Source organism: Elgaria multicarinata, chromosome 17 (genome assembly GCF_023053635.1).
Source record: "Elgaria multicarinata webbii isolate HBS135686 ecotype San Diego chromosome 17, rElgMul1.1.pri, whole genome shotgun sequence".
NCBI classification, from domain to species: Eukaryota; Metazoa; Chordata; class Lepidosauria; order Squamata; family Anguidae; genus Elgaria; species Elgaria multicarinata.
This window is the reverse complement of record NC_086187.1, coordinates 13,570,418-13,597,070: the sequence shown is the minus strand read 5'-3', so window position 1 is coordinate 13,597,070 and position 26,653 is coordinate 13,570,418. Positions and strand designations below refer to the sequence as shown.

At 52.1% G+C, this 26,653-nt stretch overlaps 1 protein-coding gene across 2 annotated transcripts in view; it reads right to left on the bottom strand.

The window, feature by feature from the left end:
- Positions 1–392: 392 nt before the first annotated feature.
- Positions 393–26,653, bottom strand: part of CAPN15 (calpain 15) — a 121,385-nt gene continuing 95,124 nt past the window's right edge. For both annotated transcript variants that reach the window (XM_063143069.1, XM_063143067.1), the window contains exons 4-13: positions 24,286–24,494; positions 21,450–21,633; positions 19,682–19,905; positions 16,602–16,727; positions 12,331–12,483; positions 10,629–10,790; positions 8,710–8,939; positions 7,313–7,482; positions 5,812–5,990; positions 393–4,672 (exon numbers count right to left, since the gene is read on the bottom strand). In XM_063143069.1, coding sequence (XP_062999139.1) covers positions 4,495–4,672; positions 5,812–5,990; positions 7,313–7,482; positions 8,710–8,939; positions 10,629–10,790; positions 12,331–12,483; positions 16,602–16,727; positions 19,682–19,905; positions 21,450–21,633; positions 24,286–24,494 — 1,815 coding nt within the window. In that variant the 3' untranslated portion in view covers positions 393–4,494. The remainder of the gene's footprint in view (positions 4,673–5,811; positions 5,991–7,312; positions 7,483–8,709; positions 8,940–10,628; positions 10,791–12,330; positions 12,484–16,601; positions 16,728–19,681; positions 19,906–21,449; positions 21,634–24,285; positions 24,495–26,653) is intronic.

The following is a 26,653-nucleotide window of genomic DNA, read 5'->3' as shown; positions in this document are numbered from 1 at the left end:
ATGGCTAGAGTGTGTGTTTAAACTGTGGTTAAGTAGCCACGATGGTTAGGAATGGTTCACCCGACAGGCTAAGCCATACTGACCCTGTTCAGACGCCGTGCTAAGTCACGGTGGTTAAGCATTTTGAGCTAAAATTTAAAACTTAGTGTGTTGTGTGAACCATGACTTAGCGGGTTGCGTGCTTAACCACTGTGGCTTAATGTATCGTCTGAACAGGCTCAAGATCTATTCCCAAGGCCAGGTTTTGAGGAATTCATGAAATACATTCATTCCTATGCACAGAGGAACACATCGGAGATAGTGTGTGTGTGTGTTCAGAAGATGTGTTAAGGGCACCCTTCCATCCCCTCCAGAAATGTACGTGGCAATAGCATCTCAAGAAAGCCAAGCAATTAAAAAACAAAACTTTTGTTTTTATTATTTGGTCCTTCGGAACCTGAGTTTTGAAAACCACCCATGGGGATAATTCGTATTATACAGGGACTGATTACAGATTTGATTTACAATTGATAAAATATCCTATGTTTTCTTAAGAGCTGGACAATATTTACACGGTTAAAAATTATTCACAGCTCGAAGAGAGAAAGAAAGTGAACAGAAAGACGGGGTGGGGGGAAACATCAAAAAGGAGAAAAAGACGGGAGACGTTTTCGGACAGAGTAAAAACAAGTACGCTGGAAGAAACGGGCGGCAGAGTTGGGAAAGGAGGAAGCAGACACAGAGTGAACACTGATTTGCGTTGGGGGGGTGGGCTGATGGGACAAACAGGAAGGGGGAGAAAATTGACTTCCTGCCCACTGCTACCTGATTGGGTGGAGGGGAAACGGAACTGGGGAGGGTAGGGGGGAATGTATTAGCATGATCCAAGATTGGCACTGCTGCCCCTTCCCCCCAAAGACCCGGCAATGCCGGTTTAGCCCTCATCTCAGGAGACCCTGCCGTTCTCCTGGCTCCCAATGCCAGGTTGGTAGTGCTCCCAAGAAGCCAAGCCCCCTCTGCACCTTCCGCCTCCTGAGAGCGAGGGCACGTCTGCACTACGGACGCGTGGGTTGTTCTACCAGCTCGAACGGTCATGGCTTCCATCCAAAGAACCCTCGGGAGGGTGTGCTGAGCACCGTTAGGAGACCCCCTTCTCACCCTTCCCAAATTCCCCCGGGGGAAGAGGGAACGGGGATAGGAATTGTAAACCCTAGGAGGCCGCGGTTTAAAAAAACGGTATGGCTGTAGCGAAACACTGTGAGTTCAACCGACTCTCTCCTCACGGCACGTGGGATGGGCTGCCGGAACCCTGCAGCTTTAGAGAGTAGCCAGCGCTTAAACCCCGGTTGCGAGATGGGCGCAACCCTTTGCAGAATGATGCCCCCGAGAAGAGCAGGCGTCTCAAGCCCGGCGCCACCCTCCATCCTTGCGTCGCGGCGGCCAATTTGGGAATCGCTCACCATCAAGTGTCCGGCAGGAGAGAATTAGTGCAAATGTCACCGTACTCCTTGGAAGTCGAGTTGCCACCTTAGCAGCCACGCGGCAGGCAGACGCCGGCGACACGTCTCCCCATCTCCGTGCCCGGATACAACTCCGCTTGCTGAATCTCTGCCTGCCACGAGCTTTTAAAGGGAGAGGAGGTCTTCCACGGGGCACAGAGGCAGATGGTGCGGGAGAGGTGGCGACCCTTTTCGGAAAGGGAAATAAAACTTGGCTTCAAGAGCGGGAGGAAAAACAGTCCCCATCCTGGACACTATGATCTCCACTGCAGACTCCTCCCGTTATTTTACCCTTAAGGGGAGGGAAGAATACAGGGGACTCCGATTAAGCGACAGGGATCTTGATGACGCACAGGTCGTTTTTATGGCTACCCAAGCATTCTTGGGTCCTGCCCTATAGGTCTGCCACCAGCTACACCCCATAGAAGGCAGCGTTCCATTTGTGAGCAGCCTAGGCTGCTGGAGACACATCTCACTTTTCACCCCCAAGCTTCAATGCGCCCCAAATCTCCACCACGGGAGATTCCAATGATCGGGGGGTGGGGGGTGGAGCTGGTAACAATGACGACATGATGACATTATCAGCCCCAGAATAGGGAAGCGAGTGCGGGGGTGGGGGTGCCCGGTAGCAGGTTCAGCTCACAGTTCATTCCCGGCAAAGTCCCCAAGGGACTTTTGAATCCCTGTTCCGACTTCAGGCCCAGTCGCCTCCTTCCCCCGCTCGCTCACCCTTGGGTGCTCAGCAAGGGCGGGCCTTGGGAGGTAAAACGAACGCGCCTCTTGACTGACTGGCCGCTCGCCCAAACGGCGAGGCCTTTTTTCTAATGCAGAGCTTTAGGGAGCAACGCAAGGCCATGGCCCCTGTCGTGATGAGCGCGCCTCCGCCCTCTGTGTCTCCCAGGATACACTGCTCCAACCCTGTGCCCGAACCAATGAAGTTGGCAGGAAGACGCCATCCCTGCTACCCTGTGCCTGAGCCCACGGCGTGGACTAGAAACCCTGTTCCTGATACCCTGTAACCGAGTCCCAACTCCACAGATACATCCGCTGTGCTCAGCCCTACTCTGGGCCCGCGAGGGCCAAGGGACATCCCCCCCCCCCGCCCCGGCCTCCTGCTGTGCCCCTGCCCCCAAGTTTTTGGCTCAATCCTGTTTGGCTCATCAGTTCAGTGGCTTCTCTGGGGGGGGGTGAGGGTGACAAGAGTCCAGCCTCTCCCCAAAAGAGGCTCCAGCTGAGGCTTGGGGAAGGGGGGGCACAACAGAAATCCCTTCCCAGCGTAAGGCTTGTCTCCTTTCTTAGGGTGGGTGTAATCACTACAGGAGTGTTTAAAAGCTCCCTTTCGTGGGGGGGTGTGTGGGGGAGGCTGAGCATTAAACTGCAAAGCAGATCGGTGGAGGGTCAAAGTGCTAAATGGACTGAAGCAGGAGCGAAAGTTGTCAGGCGGCCCCTGCCTGGTGGCTTTCAAGTCAGCGCTAAACTGGGAGCATGGAAGGCACAAGGGGGGGGTGAAGTCAGTAAAGGACGCGCATCTTCTTCCTCCGCCTTCCACTGCCGACCCCTGGCTATTTTCCTTCTGGGCTGGCCTTCCCCCAGCCTGGGGCCCTCCAGATGTGTCGGGGAACTGTACCCCGACACATCTGGAGAGCCCCAGGTTGGGGAGGAGACTGCTCTGGGCTGTGGACTGCCGGGAGCAGAAACGGGAAGCGTTCGAGCCTTTCGATGTCACGCGATTGCGGGGTCCAGAACGGTAACTGGACCTCCTAGCCCTTTCGGAAAAACCCGGCGGTGGGTGCCTTACTTTCGCGCTCCGAAGCTCTTCCTTGCAGCCTACAGCCATTGGCGCCCAAACCCCACGACTCCCGAGTGTCCCCAAAGAAAGACATATAGGGTAAGCCGCTCGGTGCGGAACGAAACTGCAAGGATGATTAACTTGTGTCTTGGGACAGAGACCTCCTGCTGTCTATCCCCAGGCGGATGGGGGCGGGGGCGGAAAATGGCTTGCAGCCTGCTTGGGGAGGGTGTGCTTCTCTGGCCTTTGTTGCTGCACTGGTTCCCTCCACACAAGCTGGGGGCGGCAGTCTTCACAAGAGACATGGGGTGGGTGGGAACAGAAGCAGAGCAGGCAAGTAAGGGGTCTCGTCCCCCAACTCCGCATCGTTACAGCAGCAGGTTCCATCGTTTGCGCTTAGGCCAGCCTTGCGGAAAGGTACAAAAATAACAATAAATTACCAGCTCACACAACTCCCCACCCCACCAGCCAGAGCTCCCACTGTGCGTGTTGAGCCTGGCCTGTTACTCGCCCAGCAAGAACTGCTGCTCACCCTAGGCGAGTGGGACATCCGAAAGCCCCCCCCCCCCCACATACAGACAGACAGACAAATCTCCATCACCTGCCCCCCCTCATGCTCAGAGGGAGATGAATTCCAGCACCCCTCCATCTGCAAATGACGACGGCAAGAGAGAGAAGGAAGAGATGCCTAGACACACCCCAAGCTGCTCTCCCTTGCCCCCAGCTGTCACAATTAACGGTGTGGCGAGGCAGACACACAGACAGACACATTGGCCAGAGGTATATTGTTGCAGCCTCGGGATTGTTTTTGGCGGCTGTGGGGAGGAGGGCCACGTCCCAGGGCTCAGCATCTGGAAGCACGCGTGCCTCTCCTGCACCAGAGCCCGGGTCGCCTCCTCTCCAGGCTGTGAGATTCCCTTGCTCTCCTATTCTGACGGCAGCTCTGGATAAAGTGCATCATCTGTGGGGGGGGGGGGGGTGCGGGGGGGGGAGAAGTGGGGAAGGGACCGTAAGGGAGGGGGAACCTGAGCAGCTCCCTGCCTGGCCCCAGGGGATGGGAGGAAAGGCGCTTGGCATGGGACACGCAGTCCGTCTGTCCGTCGTCCTCCTCCTCCTCCTCCTCCTCAACCTGGCGGCTCAGTAATGGCGGCTCGGGCAACGCCCGAGGCAAGTGGGGCCAGAAAAAAGGCAAAAGCAGAAGAGCGGCAGGGCGGGTGGGGCCATTTGTCATAGCGGCCGGGGCCCGTGCAGTCCCGCCACCTCGGGGGTGAGCAGCGGGTTGTGCGTCCCCTTGGTCGACATCCAGTCGTTCAGGAAGGCCTGGTTGGCTTTGCGGTGGGCCAGGCGGTGGGTGATGGAGAACCCGGCGTTGCCTTCCAGCTGGGACAAAATCACCAGCACCTGCCTGGAGGGGGGGAACAGAAGGGGGGGAATGAATGAGACAAAGAACGAGAGAGAGAGAGAGAGAGAGAGAGAGGGAGGGAGGAGGCCACGTAGGCTTAGGTCTAGAAGCAACAGCAAGGATGTGATTCAAGCAGCCCCTTCAGCAACATACAGACCTCACAGATTTTCTGAAAGCTTCCAGCAGATGGCCACCCAAAAGGGAAACTCTACCAGCTGACTTCCTGCACTGGCAGGAAGTTGGAGCGGATGACCTCTGAGGTCTCTTCCAACTCTATGATTCTAACGCACAAATGATCTCTGCAGCCAACTTTCTGCTCCAGTACAGACTCAATATTCCAGATTTCTTCACCATGGTTAAGAGACCAGGAAAGTCTGGGTTTGAGCTGGGCCTCTTTGGATAAAATTGGCTTCTGAATCTCCTTGGTAGAGTGTTGCACGCAAGAGGTTTTCTGGGAACCTCATTTGAGGATCAGGGACTGGGGAGCTGCCACCTGGCTGTCTGGCGTCTGGATCAATTTCCCATTTCTCCCGTCATACCAAGCCTTTGCATGAAAACACAACCGTTAGTTGAGTGGCAATTTTGCTATGTTCGTTCCGCTCCTTGGGAGTCGAACATAGACAGGAAAGCGAACCTTTTGGTTACATCAGCCTTCCCTAAACAGGGGCCCTTCCAGATGTTTTGGACTACAACTCCCAGCATTGCTGACCATTGGCCATGACGGCTGGGGCTGGTGGGAGCTGAGTGCAAAACATCTGAAGGGCACTGGCTTGGAGAAGGCTGGGTTATATGAATAGAGCGGCAAATCGCCACTTGGAGAACGGGGGCAGGTATTCACGTCCCCCCTCCAGTAGGGCATAGTAGAGAGGGCCAAGGATTAGGGGCTCTAGATGCCTGACTTCCTGCCCCTGTCTGCCACTCCCTGATCTTTTTTGGGTGGGTGGGGGCATCTGGACTTGCCAATTGGGGGTGGGGCTTCACCATGCATTCTAATTAGCCTGCTGCAGAAAAACCACAACGAAGGCCAACCAGGGACTCCGTTCTTCTGAGTTCCCGTTACAAACGGCAACTTCCGCCGCTAGAGCATGCTGGGAAATAAAGCCCAGCCCTCCCCCGCCATCCCGCTCTCCTGCCCCTCTCACCTGTGCAGCGGGGGCACGCTGTCCTGCGTCTTCAGGCTGCCCCGCGTCGACACCACATTGAAGCTGTCCGTGCAGTCGCATTGGACGTGCAGGTAGGATTTGGGGTGCCGGTTCTCCACCACGACAATGAGGCCTGCCCAGCCGTGTGTCAGGTAGTAGCAGGTCATGCCCTCGCGCCCCTGTGGAAGGAAGCCAGCCGGTCAGTCCTCGGAGCATGGCCTGCGCAGGGGTGAGTTTGCTTCACTGCCACCTGGGCCTAAGTGGCAATGCTGAAGGCCAGCCATCCCCGACCTTGGGCTCTCCAGATGTGTTGGACTACAACTCCCAGCATGCCTGAGCTATGAGTAGCCCAACACAACCTAGAGGGGCAGCAGGCTGGGGAGGACTGCAGTGGGGCGTTCCAGACTCCACAGGCGAAATCCCCAAGTGGGAGGATAACCAACACCCCGATGCCAGCTTGCAAAAACCTGCAGACCGTCTCTAGCTCAGTGACTTTAAAAAACACCTATAAAGTAGGAAACTCAGTCTTGCTTCTGCCATGAATTCTACATTCCTCCTCCTCTTTCTTGCAGTTTAAATTTCTTATTTAGGAATTTTCTTTCATTCCCTTTACATGCGACAGTCCAGGCATAACAAGTATTATAATAAATCAAGGTAGAAAAATGTAGAATACCTGAGAGGGCGCCTTCTCCCTTATCTACCTGCCCCGGTCACTGAGGTCATCCGAGGGCATGACCCTGGTGGTTCCACATGGACCTATCGTGTGATTGGAATCCACCAGGGGAAGAGCCTTCAGCGTGGGGGCGCCCCTCCTGTGGAATTCCCTACCTCTGGAGGTCAGGCAGGTGCCAACTTTGCATTCCTTCCGGTGCCTCCTGAAAACGTTGTTCCAGGAAGCCTTTATTTTGCACCTGGTTTCTTTTAAAATGTACTTTTAATGTGTTTCTCTTCTGTTTTTATTCTATTTTATTTTGTCCACCGCTCGGAAATTCTGACTGGGGAGCGGTATATAAATATTGTAAATAAGGATAATAAATAAATAAATAATACATTGTTCATATGAACCAGAGAGACTGTTGTGCTACAGGGAGAGCGTTATGAAGTTGAGCGTCACCAATATACATCATATGTTATGATGATAACTATCCACAGAAAATGTATCGTGTTCCCTATTTCCTTTCGCCGGTCGTAAATTTATTTGTTAATTTTCTGCTAAGGGGCCATCTTCCACACCCGACTTCGCCAAACATCCCGTGAAACTCTCCAGGGCCTCGCAACGCTCAGGCGGGGAACCGCGTTCGTGTCGAGAGTGGATCCGTGGGGTGGGCAGGACGTGGGGGCATCCACTGGATTCCTGGACCCAGCCGGGCACAGGCGGCGTCCCTGCTAAGACACCGGGCTGCAATGTTGCCAAGTCGGCTGCATCCCCTCTGCTGACCCACCAGCGCCCTCTATTGCTCGCCAGTGCGCATTCCCCCCAAGGGCGCTGCTCTGCACCCACCTCGTGCCGCTCGCCCTTGTTCTCTGTGAGCAGGATGATGGCATCCGCCAACGTGGTCGACTGGGCCTCAATCTGCTCCACCATGACCAAGCGGGAGCTGTAGATGGCCAGGATGTAGCTGGAGACCTCCGCAGCTGGGCATCCACTGGTGGTGGTACTGGGGCTGGACACTAGTGGGGCGGGGGGGGAAAGAGGTGCGTGAGGCAGAGTCAGGGTGCAGGGGGTCCCGTCCATCCGAAAAGTGTTCTCCCCTTGTCCCAAGCTGAAGCCCTGCCTCTCCTACCTTCTGGCTTTTCCCTCCCACGGAATCCCCAGAGCTCAGCTTAAGGGTATCAGCTTCAATACATGCCGGGTCCGCACAGAACATCAGAAGAGCCCTGCTGGATCAGACCAAGGGTCCATCTAGTCCAGCATTCTGTTCACACAGTGGCCAACAGCAGGCACCCACAAAGGACATGGGTGCAACAGCACCCTCCCACCCATGTTCCCCAGCAACTGGTGCACACAGGCTTACTGCCTCGGAAACTGGAGGCAGCACACAACCATCAGGGCTTGTAGCTCCTTCTCCTCTAGGAATTTATCCACCCCCCCACCTTTTAAAGCCATCCAAATGGGTGGCCATCACATCTTGTGGAAGTGAGTTCTATAATTTATCTCTGCGCTGTGTGGAGAAGTCCTCCCTTTTATTTGTCTTGAAGAGTCCCCTCAAGGCCATGTAGACAAACATCACCCATCCAAAGGCAAAATCCACAACCGCCTCTTGCGTTTACTGAGAAAGCTAGGGTCACAACCTTTAAGGAAGCAATCCTGCTGGGACGCCCATCAGCCTCTGAACTCGGAGGCTGATGGGTGACCTACGCAGAGTGAGAGGAGTGGGGAGATGATCTTCGCCTCCGTGCTCCTCCTGCTCTGCATTTTTGCTAGATGGGCTTTTTTGCCCGTCTAGCTGTGACTCTGTGGAGAGTGAGGGAATGATGCTGGTGCCCAGAGGATTCTTCGTCAGCCAGCATCCCCAGTCCACAGAACCTCTACCTCCTCTCCAAGGCCGTGTTTCCCTCCGCGCCAGCTGCGAGGGGGAGGTGAGCTTGGATTCCTGGGTCTGAGATCGGAGCTCTGTCTCTGGATCCAGGAATCCCCCAAAATGCCAGGGCCTCCCAAATGCTGTCTAGGAGGCAGAGGGTTGTTCCCTCCACCAGCGAATCAAGTCACAATTATCTAGCTGACTGTTTGGAGGGAGCCCGCTTAAACAAACAGGGCAGATTTCAACTGAGAACGAAGGGCAACGCGTCTTTATCATTTGAAGCCATCTTGAAAACATGACTCCAGGTGGGCTTTTCCTTTTAACGTTGCACCCCCAGCCCCAGGCCAGCCCTTGCCCACAGCCACGCTGCCATTACCTTGGCCCGAGGCGGTGCTCGTCGCCGTGGTGCTCCAGTGGTTGAAGGCACAACACACCACGGCGTACTCGCCCGGCTCCAGCATGACGTCGCAGTTGACAAACTTCTTGACGGCCCGCTTGCTGTGCGCCATCAGCCGGCCCAGGCTGAGCTTGCTGCCGTTGATGAAGGTGGCTCGGAACACCATGATGCAGAGGTCCAGCAAATGGCTATCCACCGTGTCCGAGCGCCTGCCGAGGCGAGAAGAGGGAAAGGGCTGCAGCTCTGGGGTGGAGCACCCGCTTCCCATCCAGAAGGTCCCGGGTTCAATCCCTGCCACCTCCAGCTTAGGGAAGGACGAAATCGCCTCCGTGGTGCTCGGCGGGCACTCGCCTCGCTGCTGCTGCTGCCACCCGTCCCAGCGAGCCGGGCTGTGTGAACCTCCGCTGCAGGCCTCCTTTTACCCCTTAAAGTACCCCGTTAATGGCCCCCACAGGCACTGGGGGGATGGATGAGTGATTTCCCAAGGCTCTGGAAACAGCACTTTTCCTGCTTCTGATCCAATGGTGGCCGCCATTATTATGAAGGGGGGAAATGCATGATGTTGGCAGCCCAGTGCTTGTGGGGGGCTCACGGACGCTGGGACATGGGTCCACGCTCATGCCGAGCGCACTCAACTGGGTCCGTGAGGGCCAGATGTGGGGAAGTCCTCTGCCCTGACAGACCCAGTCGGCAGCTCGTGACAACCCTACTCCAGCTAGAGCTGGGAAAGACTCCAGTCTAACATCTTGGGAGAGCTGCTGCCAGTCAGTGTTGGCCGTATTGGTCTAGATGGATCAAGGGCTCTTGCAACTGGGGAAACAGGAACAAGATGGAGGGTGGGAGAGGGGGAATATGGGATCACCCAGGCATTACAAGGAAGGATGGAAGCAGGGCTGGCTGAATACAAGGTGTTGTTCAATTTCAAATGCTCTCAACTAGCTTTGCACAGTGTGGTGCCCTCCAGATGTTTGAGACTACAACTCCCATCACCATTGGCCAAGACAGCTAGGGCTAATAGGAGCTGCAGTCCATGCCGTTTGGAAGGCATCATGTTGGGGAAGGCTGCTTTGGACCAGTGTGGTGTAGCGGCTAAAGTGTTGGAGGGGGAGTCAAGAGATCCGGGTTCTAATCCCCACTCATCGATGAAAACCCCCTGGTGACTCTGGGCCAGTCACAGGCTCTCAGCCCAGCCTACCTCACAGGGTTGTTGTTGTGAGGATAAAATGGAGAGGAGGAGGATTATGTATGCCGCCTTGGGTTCCTTGGAGGAAAAAAGGTGGGCTATAAATGCAATAATAAAGAAATAAACCTGGTGTCCTCCAAAGTGCTGGACCACAACTCCCATAATCCCCAGCTGGCATGGCCAATGGTAAAGCCGCCCAGAAATTAGACGAGTTGCAGTCCAACACATCTGGAGGGCATCAGGCTGAGGAAGGCTGTGCTGAACCATAGGTCTTGAAAGGGGAAATCAGTGGCCTCCATCCTGACCGAAGGCGAATGGCAGTGGTGGGACTTATGTGGGTTTTGTGTCCAACAGAGAGAGAGGCTGAACAGAGGCGAAAGGAGGATAGTCCTGCTGTGCCTTTTTAATAGCTGTGTAGAGGATGGGATTTTCAGCAAGTCCAGCACCTTGGATAGCTGAATCCTATTCCCAAACTAGGTTCAGCACCTTGGAGAGCTCTTTGAGAGTTCTGGTTGGTTTGGACTGAAACCCAGGGTGGATTCACAGCCCCAGTGAAACCGGTGCCACTGGCCTCCGCTGAAAAAAGGCATTCACAAGGGTGAATGGGCAGGAATGCCACAGGGACCGTGTACAAGGGATGGCGCGTGCAGGACCAGGAGAGCGCGCTGGCCTTCTAGACTCGATAGCAAGAGCCCTGACGGATCCACAGCCTCACCTGCTGCCTTCTTGGAAAAGGGCGAACTCCAAGGTTGCGCGCTCCAGCACCGTCAGCGAGGTCACGGTTATGGGGCCACTAGCCTTGTTCGGGAAGGTGCCCTGCACCCGGACCTCATGCCAGTCCGAATGGAGCTTGCAGATGTCCACCGAGTCGAAATACCTGGCAAGGGAACAGGCAGACGTCAGCACCCGGACGCACGGCAGCAATGCGGGACGTGATCAAAGCGCGTCCCAACGCCGTGTCTGGCTTTAGCGAGATATTTCCACACTATTCTCTTCGGTGCACAATATCTCAGGGACGTGGGGAGGAGAACGGCCTTCTTGTGGCTCAGGGAGCGAAGCCCTCCATTAAAGCCACGGTTTAAGGTGTCTTCTGAACAGGGCTGTGGAGTCGGAGTCATGGAGTCGGAGTTGGAAGTAACTCTTGGGTTACTGGAGTCGGAGTCGGTAAAAATGTACCGACTTCGACTCCTAATAAATTTAAATTGTATATAGAGTTGCGATATGTATATTCCCTTGAATTTTATATTCAAATGATACTTTAATCTCGAAAAAGGTTTATGTTACTTATGTACCTAACTGAGTTCATTTCTTTTAAAATGGTCATTTGTTTAGTTGTTTTAGGGGTTCAATTGTTTCTTACTTTTTTGTAGTTTTGACTTTGATATCAAAGTATATACTTTAGATTTTTGAACTAGTAGAGAAAGTTGTTCCTGATTTTCTTTTATAGTTTCATATCCTATTACTTTATACTCTATAGTCTTTTGATAAACCGCCCAGAGAACTTCGGCTATGGGGCGATATAAAAGCAATTAAATAAATTAATAAAAATATAACCTCATTGTTTTCATTTTTGGGGCGCAGAGCGGTAAAGCAGCAGTTTCTGCAGCCGAAACTCTCCCCACGGCCTGAGTTCGATCCCAGCGGAAGCTGGTTTCAGGCAGCCGGCTTGGGTCGACTCAGCCTTCCATCCTCCCAAGGTCGGTAAAGTGAGTACCCAGCTAGCTGGGGGAAAGGTAATCATGGCCGGGGAAGGCAACGGCAAACCACCCCGCTATAAGGCCTGCCAAGAAAACATCATCGAAAGCTGGTGTCCCTCCAAGAGTCAGCAATGACTCAGTGCTTGCACGAGAGGTTCCTTTCCTTTCCTTCCTAATAAATAATAATTAAAAAAAACTCAGAATGTCTTAGCTATAGCCTTCAGACCCGGGCTTTAACAAGTTAGGGTTCTAAAAAGTTGCGTGCTTGCAGTCGCTGTAGGAAATTTATTTATTTATTTATTTATTTATTTATTTATTTATTTATTTATTTATTACATTTCTATACCGCCCAATAGCTGGAGCTCTCTGGGCAGTTCACAAAAATATATAGGAAATTTATTTCCTATATCAATATATAATTAAAGGAGTCGGAGGTGCCATGAATAAAGGAGTCGTAGTCAGAGGTTTTATGTGCAGACTCCACAGCCCTGCTTCTGAACAATAAGCAAAACGTGAAAACAGCAGCAACAGGTGTACTGAACATTGTCTCAGTGTGCTGCTTATAACTTAGGTTATTATGTCTGCCTCAGGCCAAGGAGATGCCTTCCCCATCTGATCTGTATGTGAGGCACGCAGCACCCAAACCCAGGCCTCCCAAGGCAGCAGAACCAGGACCTCAGAGGCACAGGACACATCTGGCTCCATGCAACATGGGAATACCTGATGAAGTCGCTGTATTCCATCCAGAAGACTCCCTCGCTGCTCCCGTGGGGCATGAGTTCATGCCGCAAGTGTGCCGGCCAGTGGGGCCATTCGTCAGACCAGCTGCCGTTCCAGGAGAAGCGTCCCCAGGGGTTACGGAGTCGCAGCAGCCTAAAGGAAGGAAGGACGGAAGTCAGACCTCAGCCGGACATGTGCCAAGAATCGGCGGAAGCTTTTTTTACGGAGTTGCAAAATCCTACCCTGCTCATCTAAATAATAAAAAAAGGAGACTCAAAAGAGTTTCCAAACAGAGAATCCGACGGCCTGCAGTAGCCAGGATTGAGTAATTTCATCCACAGCATCAGATAAATTAAGAAATTAACAAGGCATGTTTACTGAGAAGTAAGTCACACTGTGCTCAATGGGGCTTACTTCCAAGTAATGGTGCGTAGGATTGCAACCTAAACTGCTAATAGCCTGCAGGAATGTGAAGGGTTTTATGAGGGCCGCACCCTGGTTAAAGAAAAGTTACATTAATTCATCTTATTGGTTTCAGCCAATTAACTGAGGATCAATTACATTCACATAGGGGTCAAAAGAGGATTTCTGAAGGAGCAGCAGCCGTTCCCCTTGATTTTAGAGGCTGCACGCAAGTGTTGTAGCAGACAGCCCCTTAGAAGAGGCATTCTCTCCCAGGTATGAGAATGCCTCTTTTAAGACGGCACTTGCCATCCCTCCTTTTTAATCATTATCCATCGGCTAAACACTGCAGCCCTAGTTTTACGGCATTTCCTAAAAGCTATGAAGGCGGGGCTTTGACCCCCAGCCCCTCTCGGGATGGAGGGAGATCCACGACGTGGCTTCCTGTATCCGTTCGATTAAAAAGTGGTATAAAAGTGTTATACACGCATGTGCGCGCCCGTCACACACAGGGGGCATCAGGGAGGGTGGAGCAACTCCACCGTATGTCCCAGTGCGCAAGTCAGGCATGGTTGGAAAAATGCACGTGGTGCGGAGTCGCTTCTTGAGAGTGCAGGGTGGACGAACTCTCACGAGAAGAGGGGCTCCAGCTTCCCAAGGTATGCTGGGCCCTGAGGGTTTAAGAGCAAGTGGCCTTCAACTCTAAACCGCCCAGGAGCCACCTTTAATCCAACCTGCAACCTTGGACACTATTTAAATTATTTCCTGCCTATGTTCATCTCTCTTGCTTACTCTTTCGGATGAACAGGTACACGGGGCTCCTGCAATCTTAAGAGTTGTGTAGAAGGGTGGGATTTTAAGAGGTGAGGCTTGCCGCACAGGGATGAGAGAAGACGCACATTCCGTAATCACCTCCGCTGCACAAGGATTAGAGGGGTGAATGGTGGCCTCCAGAAGTTCTGAACTACAACTCCCAAAATTCATGGCCGTTGGCCACGCTAAATACGGGTTCGCATGGCCCATGAAGCGGATTGGTGGGAGATCCAGGACAAATAAAAAGAAGGGTGGATTCCTGTATTGAGCAGGGGGTTGGACTCGATGGCCTTGTAGGCCCCTTCCAACTCTGCTATTCCATGATTCTATGAAGTCCTTCTTCACACAGTGCAGAGTTAAATTATGGAATTCGTTACCGCAAGATGTAGTGATGGCCACCAAATTGGATGGCTTTAAAAGGGGGAGGTGGATAAATTCCTGGAGGCGAAGGCTATCAATGGCTACTGGCCTTGATGGTTGTGAGCTACCTCCAGTATCCGAGTCAGTAAGCCTGTGAGCACCAGTTGCTGGGGAACATGGGTGGGAGGGTGCTGTTGCACCATGTCCTGCTTGTGGATCCCTAGCTCATAGCTGTTTGGCCCCTGTGTGAACAGAGTTCTGGACTAGATGGGCCCTTGGTCTGATCCAGCAGGGCTCTTCTGATGTTCTTATGGGAGTTGTAGCAAAAAACATTGGGGGGAGGCACCAGATTGCCCCCCTTTTATTTTTATTGCCTTTTTATATTTATTAAAACAGCTAAGTGAAGAAGGAAGCGGTGGTGCAACCACTGGTAGAAACCCAACTAAAGTCAGGCACCCTGATTTGCCCCTACTCTGGAGCCCAATACACCCCCACAGTATCCTATTATGATGGCCAGGGCCGCCCGAAAACACACACACTTTGCAGTGTGGAAATACTGCAGAAAACGAGACGCTTGAAGAGCTTTCGCCTCTTGGCCTGCTTCGCATCATTTCACCCTGGGGAGGGGATCAAAGAGCTGGGCAGGGCACAGAAGTGCCAACTTCATCACACCCAAAGAGCTTCATTTGGCCATATCGTTTTTACGGAGGAAATGTTTCGGCTTTCGCGGGATAAAGTGAAAATTACAGAATCAACCAACCAACAAAGGAGCAAGCATCTCTCGGGAGTGAAAAGAAAGAAAAGAACCCCGATAATACCTTAGGAAAGGAAAGGAACCTCTCGTGCAAGCACTGAGTCATTACTGACTCTTGGAGGGACGCCAGCTTTAGCTGACATTTTCTTGGCAGGCCTTATAGCGGGGTGGTTCGCCGTTGCTTTCCCCGGCCGTGATTACCTTTCCCCCAGCTAACTGGGTACTCATTTTACCGACCTCGGGAGGATGGAAGGCTGAGTCGACCCAAGCCGGCTGCCTGAAACCAGCTTCCGCTGGGATCGAACTCAGGCCGTGGGGAGAGTTTCAGCTGCAGAAACTGCTGCTTTACCGCTCTGCGCCACACGAGGCTCATGATAATACCTTAACTCTACATTAAACTTCTGGCTCTTTTAACCTGAGAAAGTTTTCTGCAATATCAGTTAGTTCTTATACCTGTAGCTTTTCCCAATGTATCTCTATATGTTCTTACAGAGATGACCCAACTCTTGATCACAGCGGCTTTTATAGACAAGCCAGCTGAGAGATGAAACAGCAGCTTGCAATTGAACATTTTAAATCAAGTCAGTAGCCTGGTCTTCCCCAAACTGGTGCCCTCCAGGTGTTTTGGACTGCAACTCCCATAATTCCCAGCCAGCATGGCTGTTGGCCCAATTATAGGAGCTGCACTCCACCACTGTCCACTGGTGACAGGAGCTGAGGTCCAAAATATCTTGGAGGTGCACCAGGTTAAGGAACGCTAAAGTAGATAATTCAGCAAGAGCAGCCGTAGCTTAGTGGTGGAGCACGTGCTTTGTATGCCAAAGGTTTCGTCCCCGAGATCTCCAGGTAGGGCTGGGAAGGAAAGCTCCTGGAAACCCCGGAGAGCCACTGCCAGTCAGTGTTGACAATACTGAGCTAGATGGACCAACGGTCTGACTCAGTACAAGGAAGCTTCTCAATTAAGGTTGCAAAGTTTGCGGTAGCAGCCCCAAAATTCAGAAATAACTTTCTAAATGAAGTCTGTGTAGATTGCAAGGGGGACCATTTGATTTAACAGCATTTTATAAACTACCCTATTTCTTTGATTCAAAGACGCACTTTTCCCCCCATATAAACATCTCTAAAAACGGGTGTGTTTTTAGAATCGCGGGTGTGTTTTAGGGTTTTTTTTCCCTGTTGGTGGTACTGAAATTAGTGTGCGTCTTACAATCGATGGCGTCTTACAATCGAAGAAATACGGTATCATCAGAGATCCCATTTACACGGTAGTGCCTGATGTTGACTGCTAGTATTTTAGGTTGTAAGGTAATTACTGAAATTAACCTTGTGACTTTGGCATGTTGCGATAGCCAAGGGTGGGTGCTTTAGATAAACGGTGCACCCCTAGAGTGACCCACTGCCTGACCCCTTGGTTGAGCAAGGATCGTACTTTGTATATTTTGAATATTTCAAATATTGTGTGTTGCTATATGTGAGCAATTCTGAATTTTGCAATGGTCTTTGTGCTATAAACAAGTAAATTATTCACTCACTCACAAGGAAGCTTCCTAAATTAGCTAAGAACCTATGATCTTCTGCTCGTCTCAGGGCTTATTGCCTCAGATACTGGAGGTAGCACACAGCCATCAAGACTAGTAGCCATGGATAGCCTTCTCCTCCAGGAATTTATCCAACCCCCCTTTTAAAGCCATCCAGATTGGTGGCCATCACCACATCTTGTGGTAGTGAGTTCCACAATCTATCTATGCGCTGTGTGAAGAAGTCCTTCCATTTATTCGTCCTGGATCTCCCATCCATCAGCTTCATGGGATGACCCCGTTGGGTTCTAGTATTTTGAGAGAGGGAGAAAAATGTCTCCCTGTCCACATTCTCCATGCCATGCATGATTTTGTACACCTCTACCAGGTCTCCCTTTAGCCTCCTTTGGCTTGGCTGTTCTTACCTGCATCCTTGCACGTCCCGTACATCCAATATGGAGTATGCGTGCCGAGGCCGGAGGCCCATGCTCTCGTAAGCTGCGTCGTCCACCTTCATGTTGCCCCCTCCGCACGATGCGCCCATCAGAAAACTGCGGAGTAGAGGATGGGAAAGAAAATGTGGGGGTAGAGGAGGGAGAAAAGAAAGGACAACGATTTACACGACCTGGCTTAGCATCAGGAACCAACCAAAAGGACGTAGTTTGGGGAGCTATTTCTCTTATTTTAATCACATTTTTTTTTAGCCTTTTTTTAAAAAAAAAATCACAAAAATTTATTCTATTTTGAAATAAAGTTAAGAAACGAAGGCAACAAAAAGAAGAACATACTCCATAATAAATCAAGATCACTAAAGAAACAAGGAAAGGAAAGGAAAGGAACCTCTCGTGCAAGCACTGAGTCATTTCTGACTCTTGGAGGGACGCCAGCTTTCGCTGACGTTTTCTTGGCAGGCTTTATAGGGGGGTGGTTTGCCGTTGCCTTCCCCAGCCGTTATTACCTTTCCCCCAGCTAACTGGGTTCTCATTTTACCGACCTCGGGAGGATGGAAGGCTGAGTCGACCCGAGCCGGCTGCCTGAAACCAGCTTCTGCTGGGATCGAACTCAGGCCGTGGGGAGAGTTTCAGCTGCAGAAACTGCTGCTTTACCGCTCTGCGCCACACGAAGGCATTAGCTAATTATAAGTATTACTCCGTAACCGTTTTCATAAGTTCAAGGTGATTTAGAACAAGAAAAATTCAGGTAAAAGGCGAATGAAGAAATCACACACACCCGCCCTCCGCCCCTTAACGTTACACAAAATGCAGGAATCGCTTGCGCTTATCAGGCTGGTCGAGACCTGCAGCAAAATGAGATGGGTTGCCGGGAGTGAGGTGGGGGGCAATTCTGAATGATATCTCATGTGGGAAAACTCCTTGCAAGGAAGAAACAAAATCTAGCCCACAACACTTCTTCCGGTACTAGTTTTCTACTTGCAGAGTTGGAGCAGGCTGTGATATACTGTGCTGCTAAACATCTAGTAGCAAAGGTTTCCTTGTAGCAAGCCCAAGTCTTTGGATTTCCCCACCTGCGCCCGGCTGTCCAGCCACCCTGGTCATGCCTCTGCTTCCGCCACCACCACCGCCACCCTCTTCCGCCCTCTCCCTTCCTGCCAGCTCCTCTCCTGCCTCTGCAGACGTTGCTCAGCCTCACATTCTCGACAGCCAGAGGCAGTCAAAGCAGGGCCCACCGTCGCGTGCAAAGGGCTACTGTGCGTAGAAGGCAACGCCGCGGACGGCAAAGAGCTTTGACGCTCCCATACCGCTGGGTTGGGGGGTGGGGGTGGGCGCGGCTCAGTCGGATCATCTCAGGGGGCTGTGAATGAGAACTGCAGCACCGAAACGGGCCAAACTCAACTCCAGGCAAGTAAGGCTATCGACTTGAGGGTTTGGATTGGAACTGAATCACGGCCTCTTTTCAGGAGCTTTAGCTCTTAGGGTTGCTAAGTGACCCGAAGGAGGAAAAGAAGAAGAAAAGCTAGCAATTGGATGTGCAGAAAAACAACTGGGAAAGGGAGCCCCAGTCGAGAACGTAATAGCCTGTGCGTGCCAGAAGCCCACGCTAACATAGAACAAGACAGCTGGGGGCAGTTGCCTTCTCCTCGGGGCGACTGCATAGGCTGCAATGAGCACTTCTGAGTGCCCCCTGCCCTCTAGACCCATGCAGAAAGCAACTTGCGAAACTAGCCTCCCCAATGGCCTGTCACCAGTGCAGGGCATTCTGGGATTTGCAGTATTTCTACGCAGCTCCAGCTGACTAAGGCCCTTTCCACACCTAGGATTTTTCCAGGGACCATCCCTGTGCATCCAAATGATGCACAGGGGATCCCGGGATCAGGGAGGGATGATCCCTCTATTTCCCCGGGATAACTGAGAAGGAGGTAAGTCCGGGATCGCCCCCCCCCCCTCTACACCCGTATGGTGTAGAAAGGGACTAAGAAAGAGGACAGCCAGGGACTGGCTGGGCCGTGGCTCAGTGGCAGAGCCTATGCTCTGCATGTGGAAGGTCCCAGGTTCGATTCCTGGCATCTCCAGGTAGGGCCACGAAAAAAACTCGCGAGAGCCGCTGGAAGTCAGCTTCGACAATACTGAGCTAGATGATAAAGCAGCTTCCTGTGTTCTTTTGACTCTGGGTGTCCGGCGTGGGAAAACCCGGCCCTCTTGGGGCTCAATGGATTTCCCCTGACAAGTCAAGCTGCTGGCTCGTCGCCGGAACATGGCAATGGCTCCTTTTTCATCCCAGAACCCGAGGGGGAAAAGAAGTCATTTACGCACAGCGGTAGCAGGGTTGTTAAATGGCTCCTTTTCCCTCTTGGGTCTCAGGAGGGAAAAGGAGTAATTTGCACGCAGCGGCGGGGTCGCTGTTAGCCAGAGTCTCCTTCTTCCTCCCAGGGAGAAGCTTTCTATAATCCTATGACTCTGGATGTCCGGCACAGGGAAACCTGGCCCACTTGGGGCCTGATGCTTGCAGACCAATGAGCCGGAATCCGGGGGACCGAGACGGCGAAAACCCGCCGAGCTCCACCCCTGAAACGGATGCCTCCGACATCCCGACCTACGGCTACAATTCACAGCGGTGAGCCTCTCACCGGCCCACTTCAGCTCTTGACCGTTTCCCCCTACGTTCCGGCTGAATCCCTCTTCCCTTGGGTCACGATGTGGCCCAACCGACCACAGGTAGTGTAGACACCCAAATCCCGGCCTGCTATTGCGCGGGCGAGGACCACATTGGAACAAGGATAAGGACACGAGAAGGGGCTGGAAATGCATTTGGCCGGGATAAACGCTACGGGGAAAAGCCGTTTGGGAGCCCCGCGTCCTAGGGACACGCTGCGTCAAAAACACAAGCCGGCCAGCTAAGCGACACGGCCCTGGTTGGGCCGGCAATCTAGCTGAAGGGAGAGGGGGGGGTTGGCGGGGGAGGGAAGAGCTGGCTGGCTACGCCTCCTATTAGGATCTTTACGCTCCTCCCGGCTGAAGGGGAAGCCCTCCCTCCTGCCTCGTCTTACCCAGCCTCCTTAGAACTCAGCATTTTGGCCCAGATGAGGTCAGTGTCAATGGGCTCCTCGCGAGGGTTAGTGGAGCTGACCTGCAGCATCAGGCTCTCGCAGGGGGCGCCGGTGAGCGTAGCTAGGCCTTCGATGGCGCGCCCCGCCTGGAGGGCAAAGTACGAACCGTGGAGTTTGGCCAGGGCCTTCTCGATCAGGGCTACCCACAGCTGCTTCCTCTGGGCCTGGGGGGGGGGGGGAGGGGGAGATAGGGGAGGAACACAAGACAAGGGTTGCAAAACAAGGCAGCCAACAAGAGGCTGGAACCGGGGGCTGATTTCCCACCGGCCTTTTAGGAAGCTGATTCCGCTATTGTGACCCTATGGAAAAGCGGGCAGGGCGCCTGTATCTTTGTATAAAAAAGGGGATTTCAGCAGGTGTCGCTTGTATGCATGCAGCACCTGGTGAAATTCCCTGCTTCATCACAACAGTTCAAGCTGCAGGAGCCCTGCCCTCTTTTGTACCTGGTCACGCTGGCTCAATAGGGCAGAGCTCCTGCAGCTTTAACTGTTGTGATGAAGCGGGGAATTTCACCAGGTGCTGCATGCATACAAGCGACACCTGCTGAAATCCCCTTTTTTACGCCACTGTTAAAGATACCGGAGCCCCGTCCTCCTTTCCGTACGGTCACCCTAGATTCTGCTTTACGTACACTGGTAGCTTACGAACGGGCCGGGTTTGGCCTTATCCACTTTTACAGCACCTGTGTTACAGGCTGTCCACTTTGGGCCAAGGTTGCGGGTTCTGCAATTGTATAAATCGGGCAAATTGGGTGGGGTGACCATATGGAAAGGGGGACAGGGCTCCTGTATCTTTAACAGTTGCATAGAAAAGGAAATTTCAGCAGGTGTCATTTGTATATATGGGGAACCTCGTGAAATTCCCTCTTCCTCACAACAGTTAAAGCTGCAGGAGCCCTGCCCTCTTTTGTACCTGGTCACTCTAGTATAGCTCCTGCAGCTTTAACTGTTGCGATGAAGAGAGAATTTCACCAAGTGCTGCATGCCTACAAAGGACACCTGATGAAATTCCCCTTTCTTTGCAACTGTTAAAGATAAAGGAGCCCTGTCCTCCATTCCATGTGGTCACCCTAAAATTGGGTGTATTTGCATAATGTAAGCCACACTCTCCATCCAATTATTTAGTCTGGCTTTGCTTATCAATGTTGTGAACTCCTGAGAGATTACAAATAAATAAATAAATAAATAAATAAATAAATAAATATTCAGCCATCCCTCTGGCTTCTGAGGTTTCACCAGGTATAGCCCACATGCTTTCAAGCATACTTGTGCAACCTATTAGGATTAGAAAGTCTTTCTTTTTTAAAAAAAATGGAAGCTGAATTCTGCATCCATGACCACATTCTCTATTTTAAACTCCCCTGCAAAGCCACGGTGTAAAAAGCAACCCTGCTCATCTTCTAAACCAGGGGACATCAACTCCCAGAAGCCCCTGCCAGCAGGGCCAATGGTCAGGAATGCTGGGAGTTGAAGTCCAAAATACCTGGAGAGCTATTTTCTGCCCACCCGTGTTCCGAACAAACTTCTAAGCTGAAGCCAGGTAGGCTTTCAGGAGACACAGAGCACAGCACCTCTTGGCTCTTGCCATAAGAGAGTCGCTTTCACATAACCCCATCGCCCACCCACTTAATATCACCCCCGCCCCCATCCCTCTGCAGCCCATCCTGCTGCGATGGCTAGTGGCGGCCAAATCAAATCCCAGCACCAACCTGAGAGAAGAGGAGGTAGCCACACTCGTCACAGGGCAGCATGTCATCCACCAGCACAGTGGTCCAGGTGCCATCTTTGCAAAGGCGGACCTGGTAGGCCCCCTCTGGGCACATGGTCCGTGTGATCATGACCCGTTCCACCAACTCAGGCCGCTCTGCCAGCACCGCCAAAGCGCTCAGGAACCTAGAAAAGGAAACCGATTAATCCTACCCAGTGCCTGTTTGCATTCTCTTCCCCTCCTTATTGTTTTATTATGATTTTATTAGAATGTAAGCCTATGCGGCAGGGTCTTGCTATTTACTGTTTTACTCTGTACAGCACCATGTACATTGATGGTGCTATATAAATAAATAAATAATAATAATAATAATAATCCCGGGAGCACCCAGGAGAATCCCACGATTGCTAGTCGCTCAACACCATGTCGTTCTGAGTGCATGAGAGTGGGAACAGAACTCAAGATTTTCCATGACGGAACTGAGCCGACCAGCCTTTCTGGGGTTCCTCCACCACTCTCTCGCAGCTTTCTTCATTTCAGCTGCGTCGTTTTTGTTTTGTTTTCGTTATTGTTAAACATGTGAGAATCCGAGACCCTGGTCAGATCTACTGCAAATCTTTCAGAGATCTACCAGGAACCCGTTCTACTTTCTGCCCCCCCCCCCCCCCGATGCAGGCCATGCTATAGGCCTGCAGGAATGTTTCCAAAGAAAGACAAGCTTGTATTTTGCTATCAATGCATAGCTGCAAGCCAGCGCTGTGTTCTCACACTCAGTTTAACTGGCCAGCGCCCTGCAGGAACTTTGTACATGCTCTGGGTCAGGGATGGGCAGAAGGTAGACCAGGATCTACCCATCGATCAACAAGGATTCCTAGTAATTGTCTAACAACAGTTACTAAGAAGCATTTCCCCCCTAAACTGCAGTGGTCCCACACCTGAGGAACAAACTCCCATCGGAAGTCCACCACGCACCACCCTTGCAGGCTTTTAAGAAGGCCTTGAAAACCTTTTCTTTTACCATGACCTTTCCACGATGAGTACTGTTATTGCTGCGATTGTTGTTCCTGCTGGGTTGTTTTTTGGGGGGTTTCTTGTTCGAAATTGCTATTTTATTGCAATTACGTTTTTATTGCTTTTACTATTTGAACGGTTTCTATGTATTTTATTGTTGTAAGCTGCGTTGTGAAGACTTCTGCCCTGAAAGGCGGCGAAGAAATGTTTTAAATAAATAAAGAAGGTTGCTGAGAAATCATTCTTGCTCACCCGTGCCCCAAAACATGCCCCAGAATCTTTTGGAGCTTCTCAGCAAATGGATCTGTGTGAAAAATGTTTCCTGTAGGTGGAGCCTTTGAGGATCTTTGGGCTAAAGCAGCCTTCCTCAACCTGGGGCGCTCCAGATGTGTTGGACTACAACTCCCAGAATGCCCCAGCCAGCTGCTGGCTGGGGCATTCTGGGAGATGCAGTCCAACACATCTGGAGCGCCCCAGGTTGAGGAAGGCTGGGCTAAAGGGACCTAAAAGGTAGGGGTGTGTGTGTACATTTATAAGCCCATCTTCTCTCATCTGAAGCTTTTCCTGGAGGCAAAGGCTATCAATGGCTAATAGCCCTGATGGTTGTGTGCTACCTCCACTATTCAAGGCAATAAGCCTGTGTGCACCAGTTGCTGGGGAACGTGGGCGGGAGGGTGCTGTTGCACCATGTCCTGCTTGTTCATCCCTGGCCGATGGCTGTTGGGCCCCTGTGTGAACAGAGCGCTAGACTAGATGGATCCTTGGTCTGATCCAGCATCAGGACTCTTCTTATGTTCCTATATTCTTTCCATTTGCATTTGAGTCTGTGTTCTCTCAGGGTCCTAAAGCTAGGGTGACCCTATGAAAAGGAGGACAGGGCTCCTGTATCTTTAACAGTTGCATAGAAAAGGGAATTTCAGTAGGTGTCATTTGTATGCATGTCACACCTGGTGAAATTTCTTCTTCGTCACAACAGTTAAAGCTAAAGGAGCTATACTGCAGCTATACTGTGACCAGATTCAAAAGAGGGCAGGGCACCTGCACCTTTAACTGTTGTGATGAAGAGGGAATTTCACCAGGTTCCCCATATATACAAATGACACCTGCTGAAATTCCCTTTTCAATGCAACTGTTAAAAGATACAGGAGCCCGGTCCTCCTTTTCATAGGGTCACCCTACTAAAGCAGGTCTTCATGCTGTCCCTTCCTTTATATCCCACCAGGAAAACGGCCCGATGGCATGCAAGTCTCATCAATGCCACCAGAGGGCAGCCTATGCCTACACTAAGCAGAGAGAACCAGAGCTAGGAAAGAGGAAATGTGACCCATGAACCCTGTGATGTGGGACCAGACGGGCCGCGTGGGGAGGAGGTGGTGGAGGCTGGGAGGGAAGACTGGGAGTGAGGAAATCAGGGGCTCCCTAAAGAACTAGCTGCCTAGGCTCCAAGACTGGGACCTGCAGGACGTGATCTGGATGGGAAATATCCCAGAAAAAGCCTTGATATCCTTGCGCTCAGTGGAGGTTGGTGGCTCCAATGCCAGTGGGGCGGCGAATCCTGTCCGGGTTTCAGTCAGAACCAATCAGAACTCTAAAGGAGCTGTCCAAGGTGCGGACAGGATTCACCGCCCCACTGGCATCAGAGCCACCCACCTCCACTGCTTGCACTCGGGGCTGGGAAGCCAACTGCAGGAAGGCCAGCGATCATCTCTGATAGCCGCAAGGACCCATAGAACGCACTCTCCCCCTCGGGGACAACGGGCACCAGCCGCGGCACTTCCGCACAGCCGAGGGCAGGGTGGGTGGATCCGGTGGCTGGGGTCTCTTACCAGCAGTTTCCCAAGAGCCCTTGCAGGATGTCCGAGGGCCGGGGTGTCCGGAAAACAGACCACTTGACCGAACGGTCCTTGAAGATGCTGCAGTTGATTTCGTGCGGCCTCAGCCACTGCTTCACTCGCTGCTGGACACTGTCCCCCTCGGGGAAGCCCACCGAATTGGGCCCCGGGGGGAAGCTGTCGTCCACGAAGTTGACTTTGTTCTGCAGGGAGGAAACGAAAGGATTCAATGCGCCGGGGTTTCCGTTTCAGGCCAAAGTAGGAGCTCCCTTTGCCCTGGCTGGCCGGCAGTGTTGCAATGCTCACGCGCGGCCCGCATCAACCTGGGAAGCAGGTCATAAGAGCAGGGATGGGGAATCTCTTATGGCTAGAGGGGCAGATTTAATTTCAGGGAAGCTCTCAGCGGCTGCGTTCCAGGGGTGGGTCAAAAGCAAAATAGGCAGGGCAAATATTGTTGCTTAGAGATCTTCTCGTCAGTAGCTAGGACTTAAGAGAGGCTCAGTTCAGACAACACATTACTCAGCACAGTGCGAAAACCCCACTCAACGGTTGAGTTTCTAGGGGGCACTTCCCCACACATGTTCTAACACGACCACTGTGTGCCTGTGGGCTACCGTGGGGTGGAGTAAAATCCATCGCGACGTTTGATGGACAGTGCCTCCGCCCTCTCCCCTCCCCCGGTTCTCCCGATGGTATCCCATCAGCCATTGCTGAAAAAACTACAATCCCGGCGGATCTCCTTTCGCGGCTCTCGCTCCTTTCGCCGCTCTCGCCAGGGAACTCGGTAGCCCGTGGGAAAAGTCAACGCAACGCAACGGAAAGCTCTACGGAGCCCTCCACACAACATGCAATGCAACAGTTGTGCAGGAACTCTCCTCTGCGCAGCGTGGATATTCAGCGGAGTGGAATGGATGTTCCCCGGCAGACGACACATTTCTCAACGGTGGCGTAAAAACTCCACCGTGGAGTTCTAAAACCACCGTTGAGAAACGTGTTGTCTGAACTCGGTCAGTATTTTAGATTGGGGGGAAATTGGCCGGAAAACCAGCCAATAGTTGGTGTTGGCGGATACTAGGTGGGGCCATTTGGGGAACCTTGGAGGGCCGTCTTTTGACCCCAAAGGGGCCAGATTTGGCCCTCACAGCTGAGGTTCCTCACCCCTGTGATAGAGCCATGCTCAAAAGGGACAAACAAGAGAAGTAGCTGCCCACCATCCAGCCAGTCCAGTCCTGTGAATACCAGAGTTTCAGGCGGATGCCTTTCCCAGTCCTTGCTATCCGAGGGCCAGTTGATACAACCAGCCTGCACAGTTAGGTAAGGCATATAGTGAGTCAGACACTTGCATTCCCAGAGGGGTTCAACTGACCTAAATTTCCCTTTAAATTTCCACTCACTGGAGACTAGTGCAGCTCAGTACTTGGTTCACACTCCCTTAGTTTTTAAATGAGGCCCTTCTATTCAAATTGGCTGCAGCAGAAGTTGGGGGAACCTAATCAGAAGTGTAAAAGCAAGGCAAGCTTACGAGGGAGCCCAGGTCCGTGAGCGGTTTGCCCTCCAAAACAAAAAGAAAAACTATGTGCATTTAAAAACGGTATACAAAAATGCATACGTCTGCAAAAAATGTACACAAAAATGAATGCTTTATTCAATGGCGGGGGGGGGGGGAGGGAGGGAAGCAGATGTTTGCAAAAATGCACATAAAATGCATCTAGACAACTTCACACTGACTTTTTAGTTGTTGCAATCCAGTGCAGAATCGGGATGGAATGAATTTAACACATTTGGGGGTAGGGGGAAGGGTGGCGGGGAAGAGAAAAGAACCAGAATAAAATCGAGGTTGACAGAATCACCCTTCTCTAGGTTGGGGTGCATGTGCATGCATGTGTGTGAGAGGATAAGAACAAAGATAACAACACAGAACTACTTTACAGGGTTGGTGTGAAGACAAGATCGTGGAAAAGAAATACTTTGAAATTCCAGTTGCGCTACTTCACGGGTGGAATAATGCCCTCCTCAGGCGGGCTTGTCTGGCACCAACGGCTTTGTCCTTTTGGTGCCAGGGGAAGACATTGCCCAGGCCTTTTGGCACAGAATGTGAACTGGACTTGGCTGATCAGGTTTTAACTGATTTTTATAATGGGTGATTCCTCTGTGTTCATTTCATTGTTTATATCTCCCTGTACACTGCCCTGAGTGCCTTACTAGAGGGCAGGGAGGGAAGCCTCCAGCCTGCGGACGTCCCCCACCTGGTCACAGAGGGTTTGGCCAGAAGTCTGCCGGTGCCTGGGGAAGGCAGCGGGAATCCCCTGGTTATCTCCAATCATTCACTGGAGATCACCGGGGGACGCCCCTTAGCGTGAAG